The sequence below is a fragment of the Pelodiscus sinensis genome, chromosome 4, assembly GCF_052426305.1.
Source record: "Pelodiscus sinensis isolate ZL-2025 chromosome 4, ASM5242630v1, whole genome shotgun sequence".
In the NCBI taxonomy this organism is placed as follows: Eukaryota; Metazoa; Chordata; order Testudines; family Trionychidae; genus Pelodiscus; species Pelodiscus sinensis.
In genome coordinates, this window is record NC_143055.1 from 124,954,938 (window position 1) to 124,977,929 (window position 22,992).

General features: G+C 41.5%; 1 protein-coding gene across 7 annotated transcripts in view; it reads left to right on the forward strand.

Annotated features, from left to right (window-relative positions):
* Positions 1 to 1,074: 1,074 nt before the first annotated feature.
* The window catches only part of SEC31A (SEC31 homolog A, COPII component), a 64,147-nt gene continuing 42,229 nt past the window's right edge, over positions 1,075 to 22,992 (forward strand). For 6 of the 7 annotated variants that reach the window (XM_075929490.2, XM_075929492.2, XM_075929495.2 and 3 more), the window contains exons 1-11: positions 1,075 to 1,230; positions 5,069 to 5,151; positions 6,525 to 6,648; positions 9,171 to 9,369; positions 11,933 to 12,028; positions 14,426 to 14,566; positions 16,387 to 16,529; positions 17,676 to 17,775; positions 19,402 to 19,563; positions 20,113 to 20,265; positions 21,911 to 22,147. In XM_075929490.2, coding sequence (XP_075785605.2) covers positions 5,073 to 5,151; positions 6,525 to 6,648; positions 9,171 to 9,369; positions 11,933 to 12,028; positions 14,426 to 14,566; positions 16,387 to 16,529; positions 17,676 to 17,775; positions 19,402 to 19,563; positions 20,113 to 20,265; positions 21,911 to 22,147 — 1,434 coding nt within the window. In that variant the 5' untranslated portion in view covers positions 1,075 to 1,230; positions 5,069 to 5,072. The remainder of the gene's footprint in view (positions 1,231 to 5,068; positions 5,152 to 6,524; positions 6,649 to 9,170; positions 9,370 to 11,932; positions 12,029 to 14,425; positions 14,567 to 16,386; positions 16,530 to 17,675; positions 17,776 to 19,401; positions 19,564 to 20,112; positions 20,266 to 21,910; positions 22,148 to 22,992) is intronic. The other variant, XM_075929491.2, reaches the window with a different exon arrangement.

The following is a 22,992-nucleotide window of genomic DNA, read 5'->3' on the forward strand; positions in this document are numbered from 1 at the left end:
ATCCAACAAGTTTTGCTGCTATTGGGGGCAGGGGAGGCGTGAGGGTGTCTCAAAAATCAAAAAGGGGGGCATGATGCTGAAAAGTTTGGCAACCACTGTTATACAGAAAGAAATATGACCTTTCCATGAAAATGGCAAATAGCACTTGCTCACCATAGACATGGTGATCAAAATGCTTTGCACTTGATTGGGTTTGTTTGGTCTTCAGGACGTTCTGCTTTGGAGAAGCAAAGTACAGCCACGGGGGCTGCTGCTTGCTGCTACCTCTGCCTCAAGGCCTGAGTCTTGTGTTCTGTACTGAATAGCAGACTATTTTGGTAATGGAATTTGAGGGATCAGAAACATGAGCTTGCCAAATAGCTGTACGTGGTAAAAATGTGTTCTGTAGTGGGTGGGACTGTACGTTTTAATTAAGCCTTTGGGGCTTTTACCTAGGAGCAAAGATGGGACAAACACTTCATTCTTTAACGGGGGAGGGAACATTTTAGGAGTGGGGGCTGTGCGTCCACGTGAGAAACCAAACCCTCTCTGAGGCAGCCTCTGGCTGAGAATAGTGATAGAAATGTAGCCGTGTTAGTCTGGGGTGGCTGAAGCAAAATGCAGGACAACGTAGCACTTTAAAGACTAACAAGATGGTTTATTAGATGATGAGCTTTCGTGGGCCAGACCCACTTCCTCAGATCAACTAGTGGAAGAAAATAGTCACAACCATATATACCAAAGGATACAATTTAAAAAAAATGAACACATATGAAAAGGACAAATCACCTTTTCATGTGTGTTCATTTTTTTAAATTGTATCCTTTGGTATGTATGGGTGTGACTATTTTCTTCCACTGTTTGATCTGAGGAAGTGGGTCTGGCTGAGACTGACCCCTCCCCACCAGCGCCTGGGGGGCGCATGCTGGCACATTTTGTGCGCTCCTGTCCTGCAGAAACAGGCTTCTCCCCGCCAGGAGGGGAGCCCTGAGCCTGAGGGGCCCCCAGCGCTGCTTTAAGGAGTCCTAGGGCCAGGCAGGGCGGCGGAGCCCCCCGTGTGGCTCAGATCTCCCGCCAGAGGGGCCGCGGGCCCGTAGCCAGGAGGCAGGCCCGCGGCTGGGGGAGGGGCTCCGCCAGGGGACCGGCGCGTGTGCGGGGGCCGGGCCGGAAGCCGGGCTGACGAGGGCTGCGCTGCGGCTGCCACGTTGAAGCGGAACGTGGAGGAGGCTCCGGCTGGGCCGCAGCCGCCAGGTGAGGGGGTGAGGGGCGCGGCCGGGGCTCCCGGCTCGGGCGGGCGGGCTGCAGGCGAGGCCCCGCTTTCCGGGCGCTTCCCCCGGGCCTTGCGGCGCGCTGGCGGGTGAGCCGGCCCCGGGCTTCTAGCGCTGCGGCGGGGATCGGGCCACTGCCCGTCTGCGGGGACCTCCGGGCGGCCGGCTCGGGGCTTGCCTTGTCGGCTAGTCAAAGCCCGTGTCCTGGCCCCTCTTTCGTGGCGAGTTATCGACGCACAAAGCTGCCTCGCTGTCAGCTGAGCGAGCACCAGCCCTGAGCGCTGGCCGGGTCCTGTGGCCTTCTGTGGTGTTGGGGGACTTACAGCCTCGTCTTAGCCTCTGAGGTGAACGTATGTTCCGACTCTCTGTCTCATAACTTACTCCGAAACGCACGTACTACGGACTTGGTGCTTTTAGGGTTTATAAACTTACCTCTCAAAAAAAGTCATGCTCCATCTACGCCTGTTGTGACCATGTTTGCAAAAACCCTTTGTATAAGCCATCTTTAAACAGCGTATCCCCCCGCAAGGGAAGGCATAACGCAGCCCTTTAGGAAAAGGGATTCTAGCGAGAGAAAGAAAAAATATTTGGATTGCTTTGAGGATCCCGTATTAATAACCATCTTGAGGTTTTCATCTTGCTTGTGTTATTCAAGCGAGTAGGTATGTAAATATGATTCTACTACAGATACACAGAAAGACAGCTATTTTGTAGCAAAACTTATCTGACTGGGCAAAGTAGTTGTGGGGATTATTTTTAGGGAGTAGCTTAACTACAAGCCTGAATCTTTTATTTGCAGCTCACAGATATTGCTAATGGATATTGTAAAATATTTGTAAAGATAAATGTGCATGTAAGAAAATGTTTCTCCATTCTGTTAGTCAGCTAATTTAATATTGTTAGTGAGAGAACCGCATTTATTTTCATTTGTGAAACATGCAACTTTTAACATCCTTTCTTTACTGTAATATATTGACCATACCATGATACAAATAAAAAGTGTAAGAAAATGTCCAGAAAAATCAAGGTGCTGAATCTCTCAGGATATTGGCCACATGCTAGAACTTCTGTAGTGAACAATCCTTGGATGGTTAATTCGAAAAGTGCAATAATGTGGTTTTCCTGGACAGAATAGATACGGCCATAGTGCCAACATGGCAACAGCAAGACGTTCAACATACACATTTCGTTTGCCAGTACCCTTGTAACTCAAGAGTGAAGCTATGTCATTACCATGGTGTAATACAGACACTGTCAAACAAATGTATTTCTTAGACTGGCATCCAACCCATCTTGTGCTAAAGAACTGATGAGATCTACCATTATGTTATAAAGAGGAGGGAAACCCATATGTTTTGTTACCTCTCTTTAAAAATGGTTTCTAGTTCATCTAAGTCATTAAATAGACCACTCAGTGTCCACCTGGTAGTAGTGATCTCTTCTATGTGGGATGGGTCCCAGTAGGCAACAGAGTACCCTGCATGTATAGCTGAATAGTAAAAGTATAGACCAAGTGAAAAGGAGAGTAGGACTTAAGTGGGCATCAACTAAGGATGTTAAAATCAATTTACTTGTGGGGAGAGAAGGAGGCTGCACCTCCACCTAGGGGCTGGATGTGCAGGCCCACTCATTGAGCAAAATATGGAGCCAGGGCAGGCAGGGATCCTGTGTTAGTCCGTTGCACCACCAATCTGGAGCTACCTGAGGTAAGCACCTTCTGGTTGGAGCTTACATCCCAGCTTACTGCCCCCAATCTCCTTTAGCCCGAAGCCATTGTCTGCAGCTCCTAAAGCCCCTGAGTTAATACAGCCCTGCTTGAATTCCCCAGGTGCATAATATTTGTCTGCATGCTTGATGTGGACAGTCAGTAATCACCTTGCATAGTTTCAGAGAGTAATTGTGCAACTTTGCCCTTTTTACTTGTGGGTTTGAAGTTCAGTCAGGATCTTTCCACACCACAGCCTTCTCCAGCTGATAAACTGGAGCACACCTGATTGACTCAGAACCGCATTCCCTACTCAACCTCACTCAAGTTTGGGAAAAGTTTTTCAGAGACTGGCATTTCTTGTGTTCAGGATAACTGTGTGAGTTCAGAAGCTTCCTTGGGGAGCTGAGTTAGTCTGTAAAGGATAAACTTAAACAGCAAATGGTCTGTTCAGTTCGGGTTCCCTAGCACATGGCTAACTCCAGATTCACTTGGTATGACTTGTAAACTGTTTGAAATGCTTTTTTAATTGTAAAAGTAAAATGGAGATACACAAGGGACTTTTAGCGTGATGAGCCCTGCGAGAATATTTTTTAATTCAGTTATGTAAAAAGAGATCTAATTTTTAAAATTTGTTTGAGATCTGCTACAATATAATCTTGAAAAATGTCCCTCTAAAAGATACAAAATTCAAATGAGTGAGGCAAGCTGTGTGTTGCGTCCAAAATTTTTTAAAAGGACTTTGTCTAGCAATGTTTGAGTACTCCTGGTACTGATTTTATGATGTGAATATTTGATATACAATGCAGGGTTTGTAGTATAATTATCTGGGTATGTGTTATCAGAATGAATGTGAAAAATGTCAAATCTGAAATCAAGTACAGGAAAGAATTGAAAACTTCCTGTTATCATAGAATATGTGTGGCCAAGAAAGTTTACATTCTGTGAGTTCCCACTGGTTCAGGAGACATTTGGCGAATGTGAGTGTTTTTCAGTAAACTTAGCTGGAAGGCGAATTTATCAGATTTTTTCCCTGAATTATCTTGCATTGCTTGCTAGTAACAATTAATCCTTGCACTTTTTCACACTACTTGTTCATGCCCGAAAGTTGCACAAATCCACCGGTGAGAGCTGTATGACTCAGAACTGTTGAGCATTTCAGGCTTTCATGTAAACTTTCACTTCCTTTTAAATAATTTATTGCTGGAATCCATAATTGTGAGAAAATTCTTGGCACTTCAGAATGTCAGTATTGAGGACCATATAATCTTTTCAGGGGTGATAAGGTAGAACGTGGTGACTGAAAAAAATGTGATGCCAGACTTTCACATTACTTTTCTCTTTATATACTTCCTCAGTTTGCACAGGAAGAGGGATGTACTTTTATAGTAACATGTTTTGTACTTACTATTGTTAGAAGTAACACTTAAGCTAACTAGAAATTAAAGAGATTAGAAAAAAAGCCCACATCTTTTCTGCTTATTAATTTGCTTTGTACATTTGGCAACTGGTTACATGCAGTTAATTGCATTGTTTTCGCTGTGTAAGTACTCATGGGTTGTTGTTTGTGTGTGTCTTGCATAATACAGGAAAATGTAAAACTATAAATATTGGCAGAAGGGCTCAAAGATGGATTTTGTACCTGAAACTAAGTTCATTTCTTGAGCTTGCTAGTATGCAAGTTAATTATGTTTCTAAAATATCACTAAGGAATACTTTGACTTTCTTTCACATGGTTTTAGAAACCAAAATGGTTTCAGTAATGACTTTATGGTAGATTTCAGTAATTTCAGTTCTCATAGTTTATAAATCTCAGATTTGGCATTTAGCAACATGGAAAATATTTTTATTTAAATGTAATAGCTGCTGCAAGATGTCAAGTCATATAACCTCATATTAGCAAAGGCATTTTGTCTAACAATCCCAGAGCAGCTGCGGTCTTCCTCAGGTTTATTTAGGAACATTCAGCATGTTTAGCAAATATTAATTTCTTTTAACTTCAGTAGTATTTCATCATTACTCTCTTCCCTACAAATGTCACATCATACACACAGCACATTTATCCTCTGTTGTACTGGTGCCATTTCTTCCCTTTACTAAAATTACCTTCTTTTAGCAGGATGAAGCTAAAGGAGATTGATCGCACTGCTATGCAGGCATGGAGCCCTGCCCAACAACATCCCATTTATTTGGCTACAGGTAACTTGTTGAAGATTGTATTCTCTGTCTGTGGGTTTTTTTTAATTAGCATTGTAAATATCCCTTTAAAAAGTTTACTGGTTAAATGGTATAACTATAATAGTTTAACCAGTTAACCATGTGGCTGGGGTCCATCCAGCCCGCTGTGGGTTGGAGGCTCCCTTAGTCCAACCGTCTGGGGTGGTGGTAGGAGTCTGTTCCAGCTGTCCAAGCACTGCTCCAGCCAGTCAGGGTCCTGCCTCGCTGTGGGCGGGGGACTGTTCCAGCCATTCAGGATGCCACCACACTGCCAGCTGGGGACTGCTCTGGTTGGCTGGGATCCTGCCAGCCTGACCACAATTGATGGGGATGCGTCTCTCCCCCTCCTGCTCAGCCCTCTGATTAACTGGTTACCAGGTAAGCATGCTGGTAAGGCTAATGCTTTCCGGGTAACAGGTTAACCTTTACATCCCTACTTTGTATGCATATGGTATAGATTATAGCACGACGAGTGTATGTGTAGTTCATAATAGAACGTTGCCATCCTGAAGGCTGAAATAGTAATTGAGAGTGCAGTTTAGTGCCTACTTAAATCACTTCTCAGCCTCCAGAATATCAGCTTTCCCTAAAAATCAAAACTCAGGCCTATATAATACTTTATAAACATGCATTTTTGACCTAAATATATGACAGCATTGGATACCTAATTTCAAGATTCTCTCTCCTAAATCCAAAGGTTACATGACCCAGTCTTTACCAATGGCAGTACAGGTTGGACCTCTCTGGTCCAGCAACCTTGGGACCTGACCAGTCTTGAATGAAGGAATTTGTTGGACCAGGGGATGTTCCTTGCTACTTGCCTGCTAGCCCTAGCTACCCTCTTGCTGGGCTGCTACGGCCCTGCTACTGGGGTTCTGGCCCCAGTCCCAGCAGCCCTGAGCTGTCAGCCCGCTTGCCACTGGGGTTCCCAGCCAGGACTCTCTGGTTTAGAAAAATCCATGGTCCTGTCGGATCATAGATGTTGCCGGGTGAGGGAGTCCGGGTTTTTGGAGGTCCAGTCTGTAGTTTTGGCTGCCTTTCAGTCAATTTCTGAGTTTTTGTTTTATTACTTGTGTGATATTCACACAACAGCAGGGAAGAGAAAAACATCACACACTTTTCTTTTTTTATTTTAATTGGAAAATTTTGTAAAACCAGGAAGGGGATTTAGGAGCAGGTGAAGTACCTGAAACTACTTTTAACCCCCTTTTATAAAAATTGACTATGTTTGGTATTCAGTGTACCTCTGAGATACAAAAGAAATAACAGCTTGAGTATGCATTGATGCTTTAGTAATTTTAAATTCCATTATTTTGTAATATATCATTGTGATAGAACAGTGTGTTTCTGTGTAGGTACATCTGCTCAGCAGCTGGATGCAACTTTCAGTACCAGTGCTTCTTTGGAAATATTTGAACTGGACTTGTCTGATCCTTCATTAGATATGAAATCCTGTGCAACTTTCTCCTCCCCGCACAGGTATGAATTGAGGTTCCAAATTTATGATCTGCTGTATAGAAATGCATTTTTTTGTTGCAACCGCAATCCATGGCATGGGCAGAAAGGACTGTATATGAAGCCTTAGCTCTGTATCAGTGCCACTAGGAAAAGTAATACGAATGGGCTTGTTGTTAAGGTTGTAAACTTGGACTCTGGAGACTTGATTTCAGTAACTGTTATATCACAAATATCTCGAGCTGTTGCAGAAGGGTAGTCGTATTAGTCTGTTTTAGCAAAAACAACAAGGAGTCCTCTGGCACCTTAGAGACTAACAAATGTATTTGGGCATAAGCTTTTGTGGGATATAACCCACTTTGAATTTGATGAAGTAGATTCCAGGCCACAGAAGCTTATGCCCAAATAAATTTGTTAGAAAGTTTTGAGACCACTTTGCTCAAGATAAAAGACTATCAACCATTAGATGATAGAACCATAGAAATGTAGGACTGGAAGGGACTTCAGAGGAACATCTAATCAGGTCCCCTGCACTAAGGCAGGACTAAACTATCCATGAGAGGTGTTTTGAAAACCTCCACTTGCTGTAGTGCTTCATTGTAGTGAGTTCTTTTCCTTGTAAATTCGTCATAACAGTCAGTGAAAGTGTGAGCTGCTCTTCCTGGAGGCAGAGAAGGATCTGAAAACTTTCCACTGACACGGGATTGGGTCCATTAATCTTTCATGCCAGATACTATGTTAGCATAAATCTTAGTCCTTCAGTTGATCCATTGCACTCATAGTGCGAGTGTGTGCTACATGTACAGATTGTCAGCTGCTCATCAACGAGTAATCAATAGTGTCAGTTAATGGATTTTTATCAAAGATATGTAGGACAAAAATATAGTGTATTGTAGCTCGGCTACACTGAGATATATGGAAATCCAAATCCACTGGTTAATGTTTTACATCCACTTATGATGTAGATATAAGTTAATTCAATTTCATTCTTCACAGTCCATGTTTAAATAATGATGTACAAGTCTGTCTTCCAAAGATTTACATCAAACACCATTTCCTGAACTTTAAAAATTATAGATTGATTAAAGTTGTACAATGCAGGAACTACGTCTTCCTTGTAAAGAATCTAACAGGATGATGGGGCCCTGAATCTGATTAGGGCCATGGGCTGCTATCCTAATATAGATAATAACTATTCATATAGCTGTGATAGAGAAAGCAAAAGGATTTTGCAGGACTAATTGGTTCCTGCTATGTGTGAAGTGCCAGTGATATGCCAGCACCATGCCCACTATTTAACCAGTTGCAGAGTAGGACAGGCCTGTCTGTTACTTCTTTGCTTATGGTATTACATCATTTTGCGAACCTTTTAATGCAGTCCACCTCACAATATAAAAATGCGTCTATTTGGAAAAAGGTTTCTCCTGATTCCTATAGACTAGTTTCAGTCTGCAGCATATTTCTTTGATTTGCACCATGCTACCCATTATGCTGGAACAATAAAGGTTGACATTGGGAATTGCTAACCATGAGATTAGAAAAATAAAATTTACGTAAGTTGTGCTTGTGCTGCATATACTCCTCTTGCTACTGGAGCATTCAGCATCTAAAACTGAAGTTGCATATAATTGATTAAAAATGCAGCAAGTTGTCTTTCAGTCATTACTGATTAAAGGCAGCACTGATAGTGCTGATGTATTTTTTAAAATAAACTCTACCTCTTCGATTTGTTTTACTTTTTTTAGTAACTTGTTAGTTTGCTTTTCAACTGCATTAAGGTCAGTTTGTATGAGCAATGTCATAAGAGGGTGTGTGTGGTTATACAGAAGAAATGTACTCTTTGCATGGCTGAGCACACAGGAATGTTGTTTTGCTATAAAAACAACTTTGATTAAAAAAAAAAGAGAGAGAGAGAAATCAGAATGCTTATAGATTCACCGAGCAGTGTATTAACTTGGTTGTATTTCAGGTCTAAAATATACTCTCACCTGTAATTGAACATTAAATAAATCAAACTGTACTCTAGGCAACACACTTTCTTGTTTGTATATAAGGGTTGCCACTTGATAAGCATAAAATTAAAAAATAATTTTAATAGCAAGATTGTATCTGAGGAATAAGGCTTATGTCAAGGTGCCAGTTCTCATTCACTCTGTTTACCTCTTGCATAAGCAGCTTTTCATTAATATCAGATATTTAAGTGTTTGCTTGTAATAGGCTATACTTATTAGTCTCATTCAGGGATTTCACAGTCCTTTGCAAACATTATCTCAAAAACCCTATGAAGTAAGTGACTGTTCACCTGACTTTAGAGCTTTGAACTGAGGCACGTACAGGTTGGGACCTGTTCACTCTCACACTTCTGATACTATGGGAGAGCTATGAATAGAACGTAGCAGTTCTCACTCATGTCTTTGCTCTTACAGCAGCCTGCACTTCCTCCTGTCAAGTGTTAGTGTTTTTATCAGGGAAAACGTTATGATGTTATGGCCCTTACGATGATATGGCAGTGGATCTTCTTAAATTGTTTATTTTTTATCTTGTAGGTATCATAAATTGATATGGGGACCTCATAGAATGGCTTCAGATGGTAGTCCTTCTGGAGTTCTAATTGCTGGTGGTGAAAACGGAAATATTATTTTGTATGACCCAACTAAAATTATAGCTGGCGAGAGTGAAGTTATAATTGCTCAGAAAGAGAAGCACACTGGACCAGTAAGAGCTTTGGATGTGAATATTTTCCAGGTTAGTATTTTTTTTTTTTGTTCAGTACACAATGTCATGGATTAGTAACATGGATTTGTAGAACACTGTAGTACTGTAGTGCAGTATCTTTATCATGAAAATTGAACTTACAAATGTAGAATTATGTTTTGTTTTTGAGTGCAGTTATTTTTTTAACAATGTAAAACTTTAGAGCCTAAAGCAGTGGTCCCCAGCGCGGTGCCATTTATGTGTGCCCGCGGAGCAATCTGGGCTGGCCCGCCCCCGGGCGTGCGGCAGGTGCCAGCCCCGGGCGTGCAGCGCATGCTTGGCCCCGCCCCCAAGCATGTGGCCCGTGAGCGGCCCCGCCCCCGTATGCGCAGCGCGTGAGCGGCCCCGCCCCCAGGTGCCAGCAGCCCCAAAACGTTGGGGACCACTGGCCTAAAGTCTGCTCAGACCTACTTCTTGCTCAGCTAATTGCTCAGACAAACAAGTTTGGTTGCAGTTTGCAGGAGATAATGTTCCCTTTTGTTTACAATGTTACCTAAAAATAAGAACAGGAGTTCTGTGGTATTTTAAAGATTAACAGATATGTTCCAATGTAAACTTTTGTGGGAAAACCCCCCACTTCATCAGATTCATGGAGTAGAATTACAGAGGCAGGCATAAATATACTAGCACGTGAAAAGAAGACATCATAGGACATGCGTCCGTGGTGATGAAAGATTTTGCTTGATAATGATCCAAAGCAGAGCAGACAGTTGCATGTTCATTTTCATCATCTGAGTCAAATACCACCAGCAGAAGTTTGATTTTCTTTGCTGGTAGTTCAGGTTACATAGTTTCTTCCTCAAAGTGTTTCCCTTTTAAGACTACTGAAAGGATGCTCTGCAACTCTGCCCTTCAGATTTTTATACCTTAGGTCCCGAGTGATGTAGCTGTTTTTGGAAATCCTACATTGGTACCTGCTTTGTATTTTGTCACACCTGCAGTAAAAATGTTCTTAAAATGAACATGTACTGAATCATCATTTGAGACTGTTGTAATATGAAATATACAGCAGAATGCAGATAAGACAGAACAGAGGACACATAATTCTCCCCCAAGGAGTTCAGTCACAAATTTAATTAACACATTATTTTTTAACAAGCATTATCAGTATGGAATCATGTCCTCTGAAATGGTTGCCCAACATGAAGAGGCATATAAATGTTTAGCATCTCTGGCACATAATTACCTTGCAACGCATTGCTACAAAAGTGCTATGTGAATTCCTGTTCTCACTTTCAGGTGGCATTGTAAAAGAGAAGCAAGCAGCATGATCTCCTGCAAATTGTAATCAAACTTGTTTGTCTTAGTGAATAAGCAGTAGGAGTGAATAAGCAGTAGGATTGAGTGGACTATAGGCTCTAAAGATATATACTGTTCTGTTTTTGAGTGTAGTTATGTATAAAAAAATTGTAAATTTGTAAGTTCAATTTTCACAATAAAGAGATTGCATTACAGTATTTCTATGAGATTAATTAAAAATACTATTTCTTCTGCTTATTTTTATATTACTTGATTACAAATATTTGCAATAATAGAAAGTGAGCACTATACACTTTGTAGGCTGTGTTGTAATAAATATCAATATATTTGAAAGTAGAGAAAAACATCCAAAAATCTACTATTTATTTGAGAGAGTTTGTGAGCGAGTCTATCTGTCCATCTCTCTGTTTGTTCAAGAACTCCTCCTAAATGGTAAGAGCTAAGACCACCAAATTTGATGTGCAGCTTCCTCTTATCACTTAAAGCAAGGTAAGGGTTTGGTTGTGCCAGGACAGTGAGATGTGCCTGGAATGTGATTTTCCCCTCCTCTAATCCCCTGATAACTTGTGAAGGGAGGGGGCTGCTAGCAGGGACAGCTATACTGTGTAATGACCACAGGGGGCAGCAAATAGCCAGAGATGGGGACCAGAACAGCTATAATCCTGTTGGAGCGGCAGGGGGCAGCAGTGGAGGTAAGCATTCCACCCACCGCCTAGGCATCCAGGCCAAATGTTGGAAAAGCCTCTTTCGAAAAAAGAATCAGAAAAAGGTACGCAAATTGCGGTTTGCGTACCTTTAAAAAAAAAAAACCCAACAGTGTAGACATAACCTCAAATTCCCCTTAAAACTGTTTTCACTAAAACCAAAAAGACTATTTAAATATTGGGGTTTTTTTAAGATTTTTTTTTTTAACACTTCCATTTTTGTATGTTGTTCTAAAATAATGATAAAATGTTGGGACCTAAAGCTCATTGGTTTGACACAATTCTTAAAAGTTATAAAAGACTTAATCACATAACTAATTTAATTCCATCACTAATGAGAATTTACTGCTTTCAAAATACAGCAATTTTTCTAATGCATGGCTGCTACAGGACCATTGTTGGTTTTTTTTCTGTGAGAATTCAGCTTGCTTTAATTTACCAAATAGCATTTTTTCTTTTGACATGGTTTTATGACAGTAATTAGTTCAGTTACCTGTGTTTAAATTGCATCATTTCTGTTCTTGTTTATTATGAAGTTGGAACATTTTTTGCAACCATCATTAGAGACCATCATCATCTTTCTATTACAGACCAACCTTGTAGCATCAGGTGCTAATGAGTCTGAAATCTATATCTGGGACTTGAACAACTTTGCCACGCCAATGACACCAGGAGCTAAAACACAGGTACTGGAGTTATGCTTTTTAAATGATTGGAAGAACTCTGAAAAATATGCAAATTATTTAAGTTAATCGAAATCTCATACAGACAAAGTATTGAAGCAGTTCTGGTCATCAGTCTGCTTTCAAAAACGAAATTTAAATATTTCTGACACCAACTCGAATGTAATTAAGCCCTGGATAAACATCTGTTGTGAGAGACATTCCTTAAAATAATCCCACAGATTTCTGTTGAGGCTAAGAATCCAAAAGTATGTTGTTTCATCATGTATATTATATATATTTTGCTCCCAAACTATAAAATAACTCCCAGTGGATGTTTGTTTTGCTGATTGTAAATGTATTGACTGCTAAGGCTAAAAGTGGAGATTTGTTTTGAATGTGATTCCGTTAAAGGCAATACAGGAATGTTGTGATGAACATCGCTTTTGTGAAAATTGACTGGAGGTTTACATTGCATTCCAAGTAACCAACAGATACTTTGTTTATATTGATGTTAATTGGGGTGATAGTGCTTATGTTCAGTTTGTGTCTAGTTCTGAGTTATTTTGCACAACCAAACCTCCCTGTAAGGTCATAACACTTAACTGCTGTGCGTCAGCAAAATGATTTACCAAATGTCACACATTCAAGCCTAATTGTGCAAAATCTCATTGTTGTGCATTCCATGTACTGTGTTTAATGTGGTTCCTAAGTGAGATTTTGGTCTTAATAGCAGAGACCTCTCCCAGTCAGATCAAAAGGTTGAAGTTGGAGGCAGCTTTAACAGGAAAAGGTGTGGAAGTTTGAGTTAGCTGTGGAATCAGACAGTAATGAGCCATCTTTTCATGGATAAGATTTTACAGTGAGTTAAATTGATGGTCATTTTTGACTTGTCAGTAACTTTCATGTACTGAGTTGCATTTCCTTTCACTAATGGTTTGTTAGCCAGTTATTGTTAGTTTCCTCATTTGTTAAACATCCTTCATAGCTACATGGAGGCTGACTTTTTTGTAGCCTGCTTTGACATGTTTACTGCAGAAATTCACAATCTTTTTCTTTCTGAGGCCTCCCCAACATACTGTAAAATCTTCACAGTCTACCTGTGCCGCAGCCGTTGTTTTTCAGCATATAAAAGCCAGCGCAGGTGTTAGATGTATTAGACATGACACATGGAGCCCCACAAAGCTAAGTTGCTCAGGCTTCAGCTTTGATTGGTGGGGCTCAGGAATTCAGCTTTCTGCCCAGAGTACCAACAAGCAGGAACCTTCTTGTGGCCCCAGACTTCCTGGTTGAGAAATTCTGTTCTACTGTGTGTTTAAATCTGAAGGATCTTTATGCTTCCCTGAAAGATGCAGAATAAAAAATAAACAAAGGTTTTAAACCTGAGCTATTAATAGATGGAAAACTAGATGTGACACTTGTTTTTAGATATTCATGTATAATGCCTCAATCATCTTATTATCTAAGCATTGCTGATTAGTCTGTGTTCTGTTTAAAGATGATCTGGAGAATTGAGGAAAATGTTAGTTTTCTGTCCCCTTTTGCCTCTTCTTTACCCAGCTCAAAAGGTGGTTGTGTTGATCGTTGTTAGAAAAAAGCAGATTTTATTCACCATGAAAGACATTATGGTGACTGGATAACTAACTAAGTTATTGCATAATAGCTGTTCAGAAAATGAAAGATGAACTGTTGAGACACTGTCTTTAATCAGGCTATTTAAAATGCCGTGATTTTAGCTTGTTTTTTTGTTATCAAATCAGTTCAGTGACTAGTGAACATTTTGGAAACATGTTAAAAATCCATGCCTTTTGAGTTAAGGTGTGAGAGCTTTGTAGTGCATGTGCTCTGAGACATCCAAGAGGGCTTCCAACATAACCAGTGAAGAACAGACTTAACATTCCTAATAAGTCTCAGAGGTATCTGCAAAAACAATGCGTCCTGTGACACCTTAGAGGCTAACAGATTTACTAGGGTATAATGGCACAGGCCTCTTCCTTATTTCTAGTAACATAAACAATAATCAGAAAAATGCCGACTCCAAAAAAAAATCCAAACAAAAAAACCAAAAACCCAACAACTGCCCAACCACCATACATTCTTTCTAATCAAGGGCATAAGACCAATTATTTAGATACTTTCTTACAGGTCACTCTTAAGCTCTTGGAGACCACAAACTTGCACCACCTGCCGTCATAGCTGAACAAAGCAGGCAGAAAGGAAGGAGGGCTGTAGATGGTCTAGATAGTGCTACTGTGTTTTTAATGCACGGGTTTATAATTTCCTAGTGCCAATGTTATGCATTCAGAAAGGGAAAACAAACACATGGGCTGTGTGAATTAGCTTTGAAAACTTTTCATTTTAGCCGACTTATCTAATAAAAAGATTTGAATTTGCTGTTGGGACATGTTTTGTTTGCAATAGCCTCCAGAAGACATCAGCTGTATTGCATGGAACAGGCAAGTCCAGCACATCTTGGCATCTGCCAGTCCCAGTGGTCGTGCTACCGTGTGGGATCTCAGGAAGAATGAGCCTATCATCAAAGTCAGCGACCACAGCAACCGGGTATTTGTTTCATTGAACTATCCAGAGTCTGTATAAATAACTGTAATTAAATATTAGATTTATTCTTGCCATACTAATACGTTGCATGGATTCTTTATATGCAAACGGTGGATTATTATTTAAAATATTTTTGCAAATGAGACAATTAATATTTGGCAGGAAAGGAATTTGGTAGGAAGTTCAGCATTCAGGCAAGACAAGGGGACATTATGTATTACTTAGAAGTGAGAAGTCAGACTGGTGAAGTGATGCACACCATGCCGATAAATTCAGTATTGACCCATTCATGGCTGCAGTGGTAAGATTTTGTTAAACTAGACTGAAGTGCTGTCATCTGGAATAGGTGTCTCTGAGAGAGAATAAAGCAGCTGATGCATTCACAAATTGGTTTAAATAGTTTTACTTCCACTATGAAGCTACTCCTTGAGGCTGACCTTGTGCCTTAAAACTCGGATTAAGGGTGCAAAGAACTGCTCCTCTGTTACTGTTCTATACAGCACCCAGGCACCAAGACATCAGCTGTATTGCTGGACTGCTTCCTGGCAAGATACTCCAGAGGTATCAGGACTCATGGGCAGTGGTCCGCATCCCTGGTGCACTGGACAGAAGAATAGGCTGCCTTGCTGTGGAAGGGCATGATACTAGGGATGTAGAAATGGGGACATTATCTTTGCCCCATGCAGAAGCAGAGTAACTTCCAGTCCTCACCCTGATGCATGGGCCATGTCTGAGTAGCCCACATGAATATTCCCTTGGTTGTTTGCAGTCTTATTGTAGCCATATTAGATCCAGAATATCAGGAAGACAAGGGGGGCAAGGTAATATCTTTTAATGAACTAATTCCTCTTAGTGAGAGAGACAAGCTTGATTCACATTTGTAATATTTGGTTAAATAATGACACGTGTTTAGTAAAGGAAATTATTAATCGGCGATTTCAAATATTTATAATGATAAATGATTAAAGTCTCTAAAACTTGGAAAAGGAGCTAAATGTTTAAAAATATATTTAACAAACAAGTTATTGCTTATTTGAGTTACTAGTAACCTCATAGACTTCTAGAATTAATCTGATTTATTTTCACAATCTGCATTTTTCCAGTCTCTCAGCATAATTGGATTCTGACACTATGTTGGAGTGTTTGTAATGGATTTACTTGCATGCTAACAGCCAACAATTTTTCAGTAAAACCTATACATTTGTAATTACATCAAAACCCTTACATACTTACTTTAATGACTTGTATTAAAACATATATTTTGGACATAAAATATGACTGCTCTTTTGAGCTAGCTTTTGAAATGCTAAATTCAAATAGCATTCCAGATGTTACAAATCAACATCCTGGGAGCTGGGTTGGAACCTTATTCCACTTTAACATCTGCAGTAGTTGTAGGTAGCTGTCTTACACTTCATTTCTCAGTACTATCATTTGTCAGTTCTTAGCTTTGAAAAAGAGATTTTTTTGATCTAATCATGGTGTGTAACTTGGCCCATAATCTAGTTCGGTGTAGACAAAACAGCCTCCATGAGCCGGCTCCGGCCCACCAAGTGCGTGGATCTGGCCTGCAGCAACTCTGCTGCTCTCCCGCCCCCAGGCCAATTGAGACCTGGGGATGGGGGGAGCACACAAAGTCTCCTCCTCCTACTGGGAGGACAGCTAGCAGGTCTCTCTAGCTGCCGCGCACTCTTGTCAGGGTGGGAGCAGGGGGTGAGAGACTTTGTGTGCTCCCCCTGCCCCCAGACCCTGATTGTTTTGGGGGGTTCATTATTTTCTGTAGCTCTGCTTAACTATCTTGTGGTCTAACACTACTTTATTAGATGCACTGCTCAGGCTTGGCATGGCACCCTGATGTTGCTACGCAGATGGTCCTGGCTTCAGAAGATGACAGGATGCCTGTGATTCAAATGTGGGACCTTAGGTTTGCTTCTTCTCCTCTTCGTGTTTTGGAAAACCATACAAGGTATTTATTTTGGCTGGTTTGTAAATGTTGAGTTTTGTCTGTTTTGCCATTTCCTCATTCTAATACTGGTTTGTATCCATCACTGTATTGTTACCCTCTGTCATCTTGTATTGAGGCCATCTCACCTTTAAGCTCCAAGGCAGATGCTTTAGCAGCTACTATAATCCTTGGTCCCTAGACTTTTAGTGATACAGCTCGTCTTTGTGCCCAGCAAACCTGCACATGGGTCATGTTGGTTTTAAGGAGCTGAAACTATAAAAAAGAGTTCCCAGCTTTGATTAAAAATGAAGTTTCTAGCTGTTTCCTTTGAGAAGAAAGTCTCAAAAACTTGTAAACCAGTTGCTAGGATTCGAAGAAACGTTTGGGCTCCATTTCTGTGGATGGGTTGGGGGAATCGAAAGAACCCACCCCAACAAAGACACATGCACACTTTATAATGCAAAGTGAGTTTTTTAAATGTGGAGTGTGTACTAATAAATCCCTTCACAAACTCTCCCCTCGGTCCCTTGTCTGGCCTGGGGTACAGTGTTGTGAAAGTGTTGGACAGGAGATGACTGCATTTGAGGGTGGAGGACAGTAAAAAAAAAAAAGTTGATGTTGACTATGCTATGTTAACCTTTTAGTAAGAAAAAAAAGATTGCCGCACGTTTTAGTCCAAGTTTTTACCTTGCAGTTTTCCAGGTCAGGCAGAGTTTGTGAAGGGTTTTACACAATCTGCCTTTGATATCCATATTTTTATCAGTGGAAGCAGTATTTGGCATTCAGGTGCCTTGTTGGAATGTGTTCGTAGCCTGTGGTACACTTTAAGGACTCCTGATATGGAAAGTGGAAATAATCTATTTCAGTCAAACAAATGTTGGCTACACCTTCTCTGCTCTCTCACCATAATGTGGAATAGTAATAGAAATGTAGCCGTGTTAGTCTGGTGTAGCTGAAGCAAAATGCAGGACTATGTAGCACTTTAAAGACTAACAAGATGGTTTATTAGATGATTCTGTGTGGAGTGTGTACTAATGTGGAGTTTGTGGAAGAGGAATTTAGCATTTAAAGACAAAGTAGTCAGAAAATCTAGACATTTGCAAATGAGTCCCACATTAATCATCATGCAGTTACGTTAATAATTTCTTGCTGTGACTTTTCATACAGGGGTATTTTGACCATTGCTTGGAGTATGGCAGATCCTGAGCTGTTGCTCAGCTGTGGAAAGGATGCTAAGATTCTCTGCTCTAACCCTAATACAGGGGAGGTATTGTATGCAAACCATTTTAAAAGGTCATAAACAGAAATATTCTTTGAGTTACAGTTGTTATGGAGAGTAGTAGAAAACATACCAACTTTGTATATAGATAACACAATGCTGTGAGCATAATATTTTTTAAAAGTAGTACCGTATATTCCGGCGTACAAGACGACCTCTGAAGTTAAAAAACATCCCCCAAAAATCAGGGGTCGTCTTGTACGCCGGATGCCCCGCCACCGGAGCCCCTCCGCGGCTTTGAAAGCCTCGGGGGAAGCCGGTGGCGGGGCATCCCAGGCGCGCATGGGCTGCCCGCCCGCCGGAGCCCCTCCGCGGCTTTGAAAGCCTCGGGGGAAGCCGGGGGGGGGGGAGGGGCATCCCAGGCACGCATGGGCTGCCCCCCCGCTGGAGCCCCTCCGCGGCTTTGAAAGCCTCGGGGGAAGCCGGCGGCGGGGCATCCCAGGCGCGCATGGGCTTCCCCCCCTCCGGAGCCCCTCCGCGCCGCCACTCAAAGTGGTGAGAATTAATATCTGATTGTATTGATGGAAAATTAATAGACACTTTAATAATTACATTCCTTGCAAGTTTTTTCATTAAACACTTTTTAAAAGGTGCGGATTTTTTTATTTAATAGACTTAAGTCTTTGATTAAAATCTATAGGAAGTATATAGGTAGTGTTTTGCCCAGCAGAGGGCTCCCATAGTTACTATATAAACCAGTAAAAATCTTTAACAAAAATAAATAGTCCTGCAGCAACTTAGAGACTAACAAAACATGTAGATGGTATCATGAGCTTAAGAAGTGGGTTGTGCCCACAAAAGCTCATGATACCATCTACATTTCTGTTAGTCTCTATCATGAGCTTTTGTGGGCACAACCCACTTCTTAAGCTCATGGTACCATCTACATGTTTTGTTAGTCTCTAAGGTGCTGCAGGACTATTCACTGTGTTAATTTTGTTCAGTTTATAGACTTAACATAGTTACACCTCCTGAGACTTTTGATTATATACTATAAACTAAGAGAAACTCACTGAGTGATGGAAACAATTTTCTTTGGCTGTTTGAAATATACCCTAACACCTTCCTGTGGATATTGCCATAATGCAAAATGACATAAAACTCTACAGAAGACATTGGTGAAAGTCAGCATCACTAAACAGACTTCTCCCAAGATTTAGCTTTTACCTGATTCTTCCAGTCTGGCTCTCGTGCCAAAGCAACCAGCTTTATGCTGTGGCCTGATCGGCATCAGACTGTGGCTCTTTTGAATCAAAGTAGAAAGCCAATTTCTTAGTTTTTCAGCTAAGAAACTTAGCATAATTTTCAATAAGATTTCAGCTCCCTTAGGAATGTTTGAAAAATATACCCTAAGCGACTAGTCCAGAGATGGGTACGGAACTCAAATCTACTGAATCCTTTCCGGCATCTTAACGACAAAACCATCATTTTCTCTTGAAAGATTTGGCCACACTTTCTCTCATCCCCTGGAGATGATTTTAAAGCAGGAGATTGTAATCCTATTTCAAAGTGTGGCTGCCCTTCCTACTGACATAGCGTAGTTAGTGACACAGAAGAATCTTTGTTGCAGTTTATTATGTTAATATTGTTTCATCTAGCTCTGTTTTGGCACAGGTGTTGTATGAGCTTCCCACAAATACCCAGTGGTGTTTTGACGTTCAGTGGTGCCCCAGAAACCCTGCTGTCCTTTCCGCTGCTTCTTTTGATGGACGGATCAGCATTTACTCCATCATGGGTGGGAGCACAGATAGTCTGAGGCAGAAACAAGCAGACAAGGTACTGGAAAATGTGAAGTTGGGGAAGAAGATACTTTGTTCCGTGTGACAAAATTTGATGAAAGCATTGACAGCCAAAGTAGAATCTTTGTCTGTGTAGATTCTGGTGTTAGTACTCTTCCTATCTAATTGCTAACTAATGGTCCTTAACTGCTTCTTTTAACTATCCAATTTTTAGGTGCTTATAGACTATCAGTTTTGCCTGTTACATACCAGCTCGGTGTGTTCCCTTTGATATTTATATACCCACTGCCTCCTTTTGTCCCTCTTGTCCCCCCCCCATTTTTTTTCCTTCCACCCCCCCTTCTCCCCTGTTTATTTTGGTTCTGGACATACAACACTCCAGTCATCTGAAGAAGTGGGCTGTGCCCATGAAAGCTCATGATACCATCTACATGTTTTGTTAGTCTTTAAAATGCTCCCAGACTATTTTTTGTTTTTTTAAGTTTAGCCAAAGTAGTGTTAGTCTATTGAATAATTATCATGGACAGCTATGTATTTTACATTGAATATTGCAGGAAATGTGTAATCAGCTTCTTTCTCTTTAAAGCTCTCGTCGTCCTTTGGGAATCTTGATCCATTTGGCACGGGGCAGCCCCTCCCTCCATTGCAGCTTCCACAGCAGACCTCTCCACAGAACACTGTTCTGCCATTAAAGAAGCCACCCAAATGGCTCCGACGGCCTGTGGGTGCATCATTTGCAGTAAGTGGGGGCCCCTTTTCAGGCTGCTGAGTGGGCAAAGCTGACTTGGTGGTGATGTTTCTGATAGATTCTCTGCAAACAGTATAGAAGAGGTTTCACATTGCACTGCGACAGAGCTCCACTCCTGTGCCATGACGACTAGAAGACCCACATTTTACAGTTAGCAGCCAAGTGTACACAGTTTAATTTGGTTTTCAGTTCTGACACATACTTAATAGTAAATATGATCTATGTTTAGTAACAGCTCGGGAGTGTATGAGATCTCGCTGCTGGTAAGTCATTGCTGAGAAACAGGGTGAGATTACCAAGGTTGTTTTTTTAGGATTATCAACGTCTCAGAGTAGCCAAGATTTCATAAGGTCCCACTGCACTTTGAGAGCAGAGCTATCTGGTCTGTGCCTTAATTGTTCCCTTCTAAATTGCAGGCTTTTTAACTGAGAACTTGACCATTCCAGGTTTTTGTTCTCTCTACGTTGAACTCTGGCTCAAAATGGATATTTGTGCCAAAATAGTCCTAATCTCAGCATACTATTTACTAGTTCTCTGATCCATAGGTTAATGTGAAATTTGACAAATCAATTCATGTTGCCTTGGAAGCAATTAATATTTTTTTCTAATAATGCTTTGGATTGATGATTGCCAGTATGTCATCTTGGGGTGTTAGTGTGTAGTCATTTACACAATTAATTGAGAAGCCTGGTCTTATTGATTAATCCTAATGACTACACTCCCCCTCCCTCCTCTTGCTGCCTCTGTATCAGATTCAGCAAGGGGTGGGGAGCGGAGACGGGAGCTGGTGTGCATGGGGAGCTGGCTTTTAAGCCGAGTATCCGCACGTGCTATCTCCTTGGAGCTGACCCCATCACGCTGCCTTTCTGAGACAGCAGCAGAGTGGGGGGCAGGCAGGATCCAGTGCTCAGGTTGGGAGCCTGCCACCTGCCTCCACCCTGCTGCCTCAGTATCTTCCTCCCTGCCAGTACCTGCTCCCACCTGCCTCCTGCGTGTAAACATTGAAAAATTCAGCGATAGCAAATGTTTATTTGTATAAACATGTAAACATCCCTAATGTCATCCTACTTCTCTTAGCTAACTGAGAAATTTGGGTTTGGGTGGATTTTGTGTTTTATATTCTACTGGCTTCGTTTAAAAGTTAAGATTGGTTAACTTTTTTCTTTCTTCCCTATTATCCAAATCTTGGTTCTTTCTCTGCCACTTTTATTTCTGTCTATCTAATCTGCCAATTGTGTGCTGTCTAAGGTAGTGTACATTTTTAGATATGTTTTCAAGTAGCATTTACTACACAATTTTACTATTTTAATAATTATATTGTAGCAGTACCAAAAGCCCCAGTCAAGTTTAGAGCCCCATTATTATGCCGGATGTTGTACAAATACACTGTCCCTGTTAAAAGGCGCTTTCTGTCTGAGCCCGTGATTCCACAAATGTTTATGCATACGAGTAACTTTACTTTTATGAGTAGTCCCAATTGGCTCAGTGGGACTCCTCACAGGTAAGTATACCTGTTTGCAGAGTACGGGGTATTAGAGTGAATCAAGAGAAGACCGTGTGTGTGTGTATATAGTAATATATAAATGTAATATAGGTTACATACGCAATATTTGGCACATTATTTATTAAATTACAGTTTGGAGGCAAGCTAGTCACATTTGAGAATATCAAGTCTCATCAGCAAGGAGCTGAGCAGCAGCAGCAACAGCAACACCATGTGTACGTGTGTCAAGTTGTCACCGAGAGAGAATTCCTGAACCGCTCGGATCTGCTGCAGGAAGTTGTGCAGTCTGAAGGCTTCATCAATTATTGTCAGAAAAAAATAGATGCTGCCCAGAATGATTTTGAGAAAAATGTGTGGTCTTTCTTAAAGGTAATTTTTTTCAGATGTTTCTGAATTATAAAAAGATTCCCTTGCCTCTTAAAACCAAGAATAAAAGCAGTTCTCAGTACATGGTCAAATGTTTTAAACCAAAAACACCGTTCAAAGATACTGAGGTGATTTCTAGTTTGTACAGTAGAATGAGATTAGACTCTGAAAATGGTATCAAATAATCCAGGGTATGTCTACACTACAGTGCTATTTCGAATTAACTTAATTCAAAATAGTTAATTCGAATTAAGCGAATTCGAAATAACGCATCTATACACAAAAACTATTTCGAAATAGCACGTCAACACTGAGTAGACCCTGAACCAAAGTTAAGGCTGGCCGGAACCAGTGCTGGCAGGGCATCAGGTTAGGACTTAGTGTGTGGGGCTGCTGCCTGAGGCTAACTGAGCTCCATGCTTAAAGGGACCCTATCTCCGCCCCGGACAGACAGTTCTCAGGGTTCCCTGCTTGCTTGTCTACCTCGATGAGGGACAGCAAAACAGTCCTGTCTTGGAGTGCCCTAAGTGCCCGCACTCAAGACACCACAGCACTCAGCCACATGGAGCCAGAGCTGCCCCATGGCACGCCGGTGCGTCTCATGGGGTCGTTGCCATCAGCTCAGCTCCACTTGCTGCAGGTTGCCATCCGGGGGGGTCCATCGGAGGGCTGTCAGGTTCCAGGAGGCCCTGCGAGAGAGCGTCCACCCTGAGGAGCCCTCAGAGCCATCCCGGTCCTCCCCACCGGGGGCTCGCGCCCACCTTCTCCAGCCCGTCAGGCTCCTGGGAGCTGGTAACTGCTCCTGGGGAGCGGCGGAGGGCTGGCTGCCAGTGGCTTGTTGACTCATG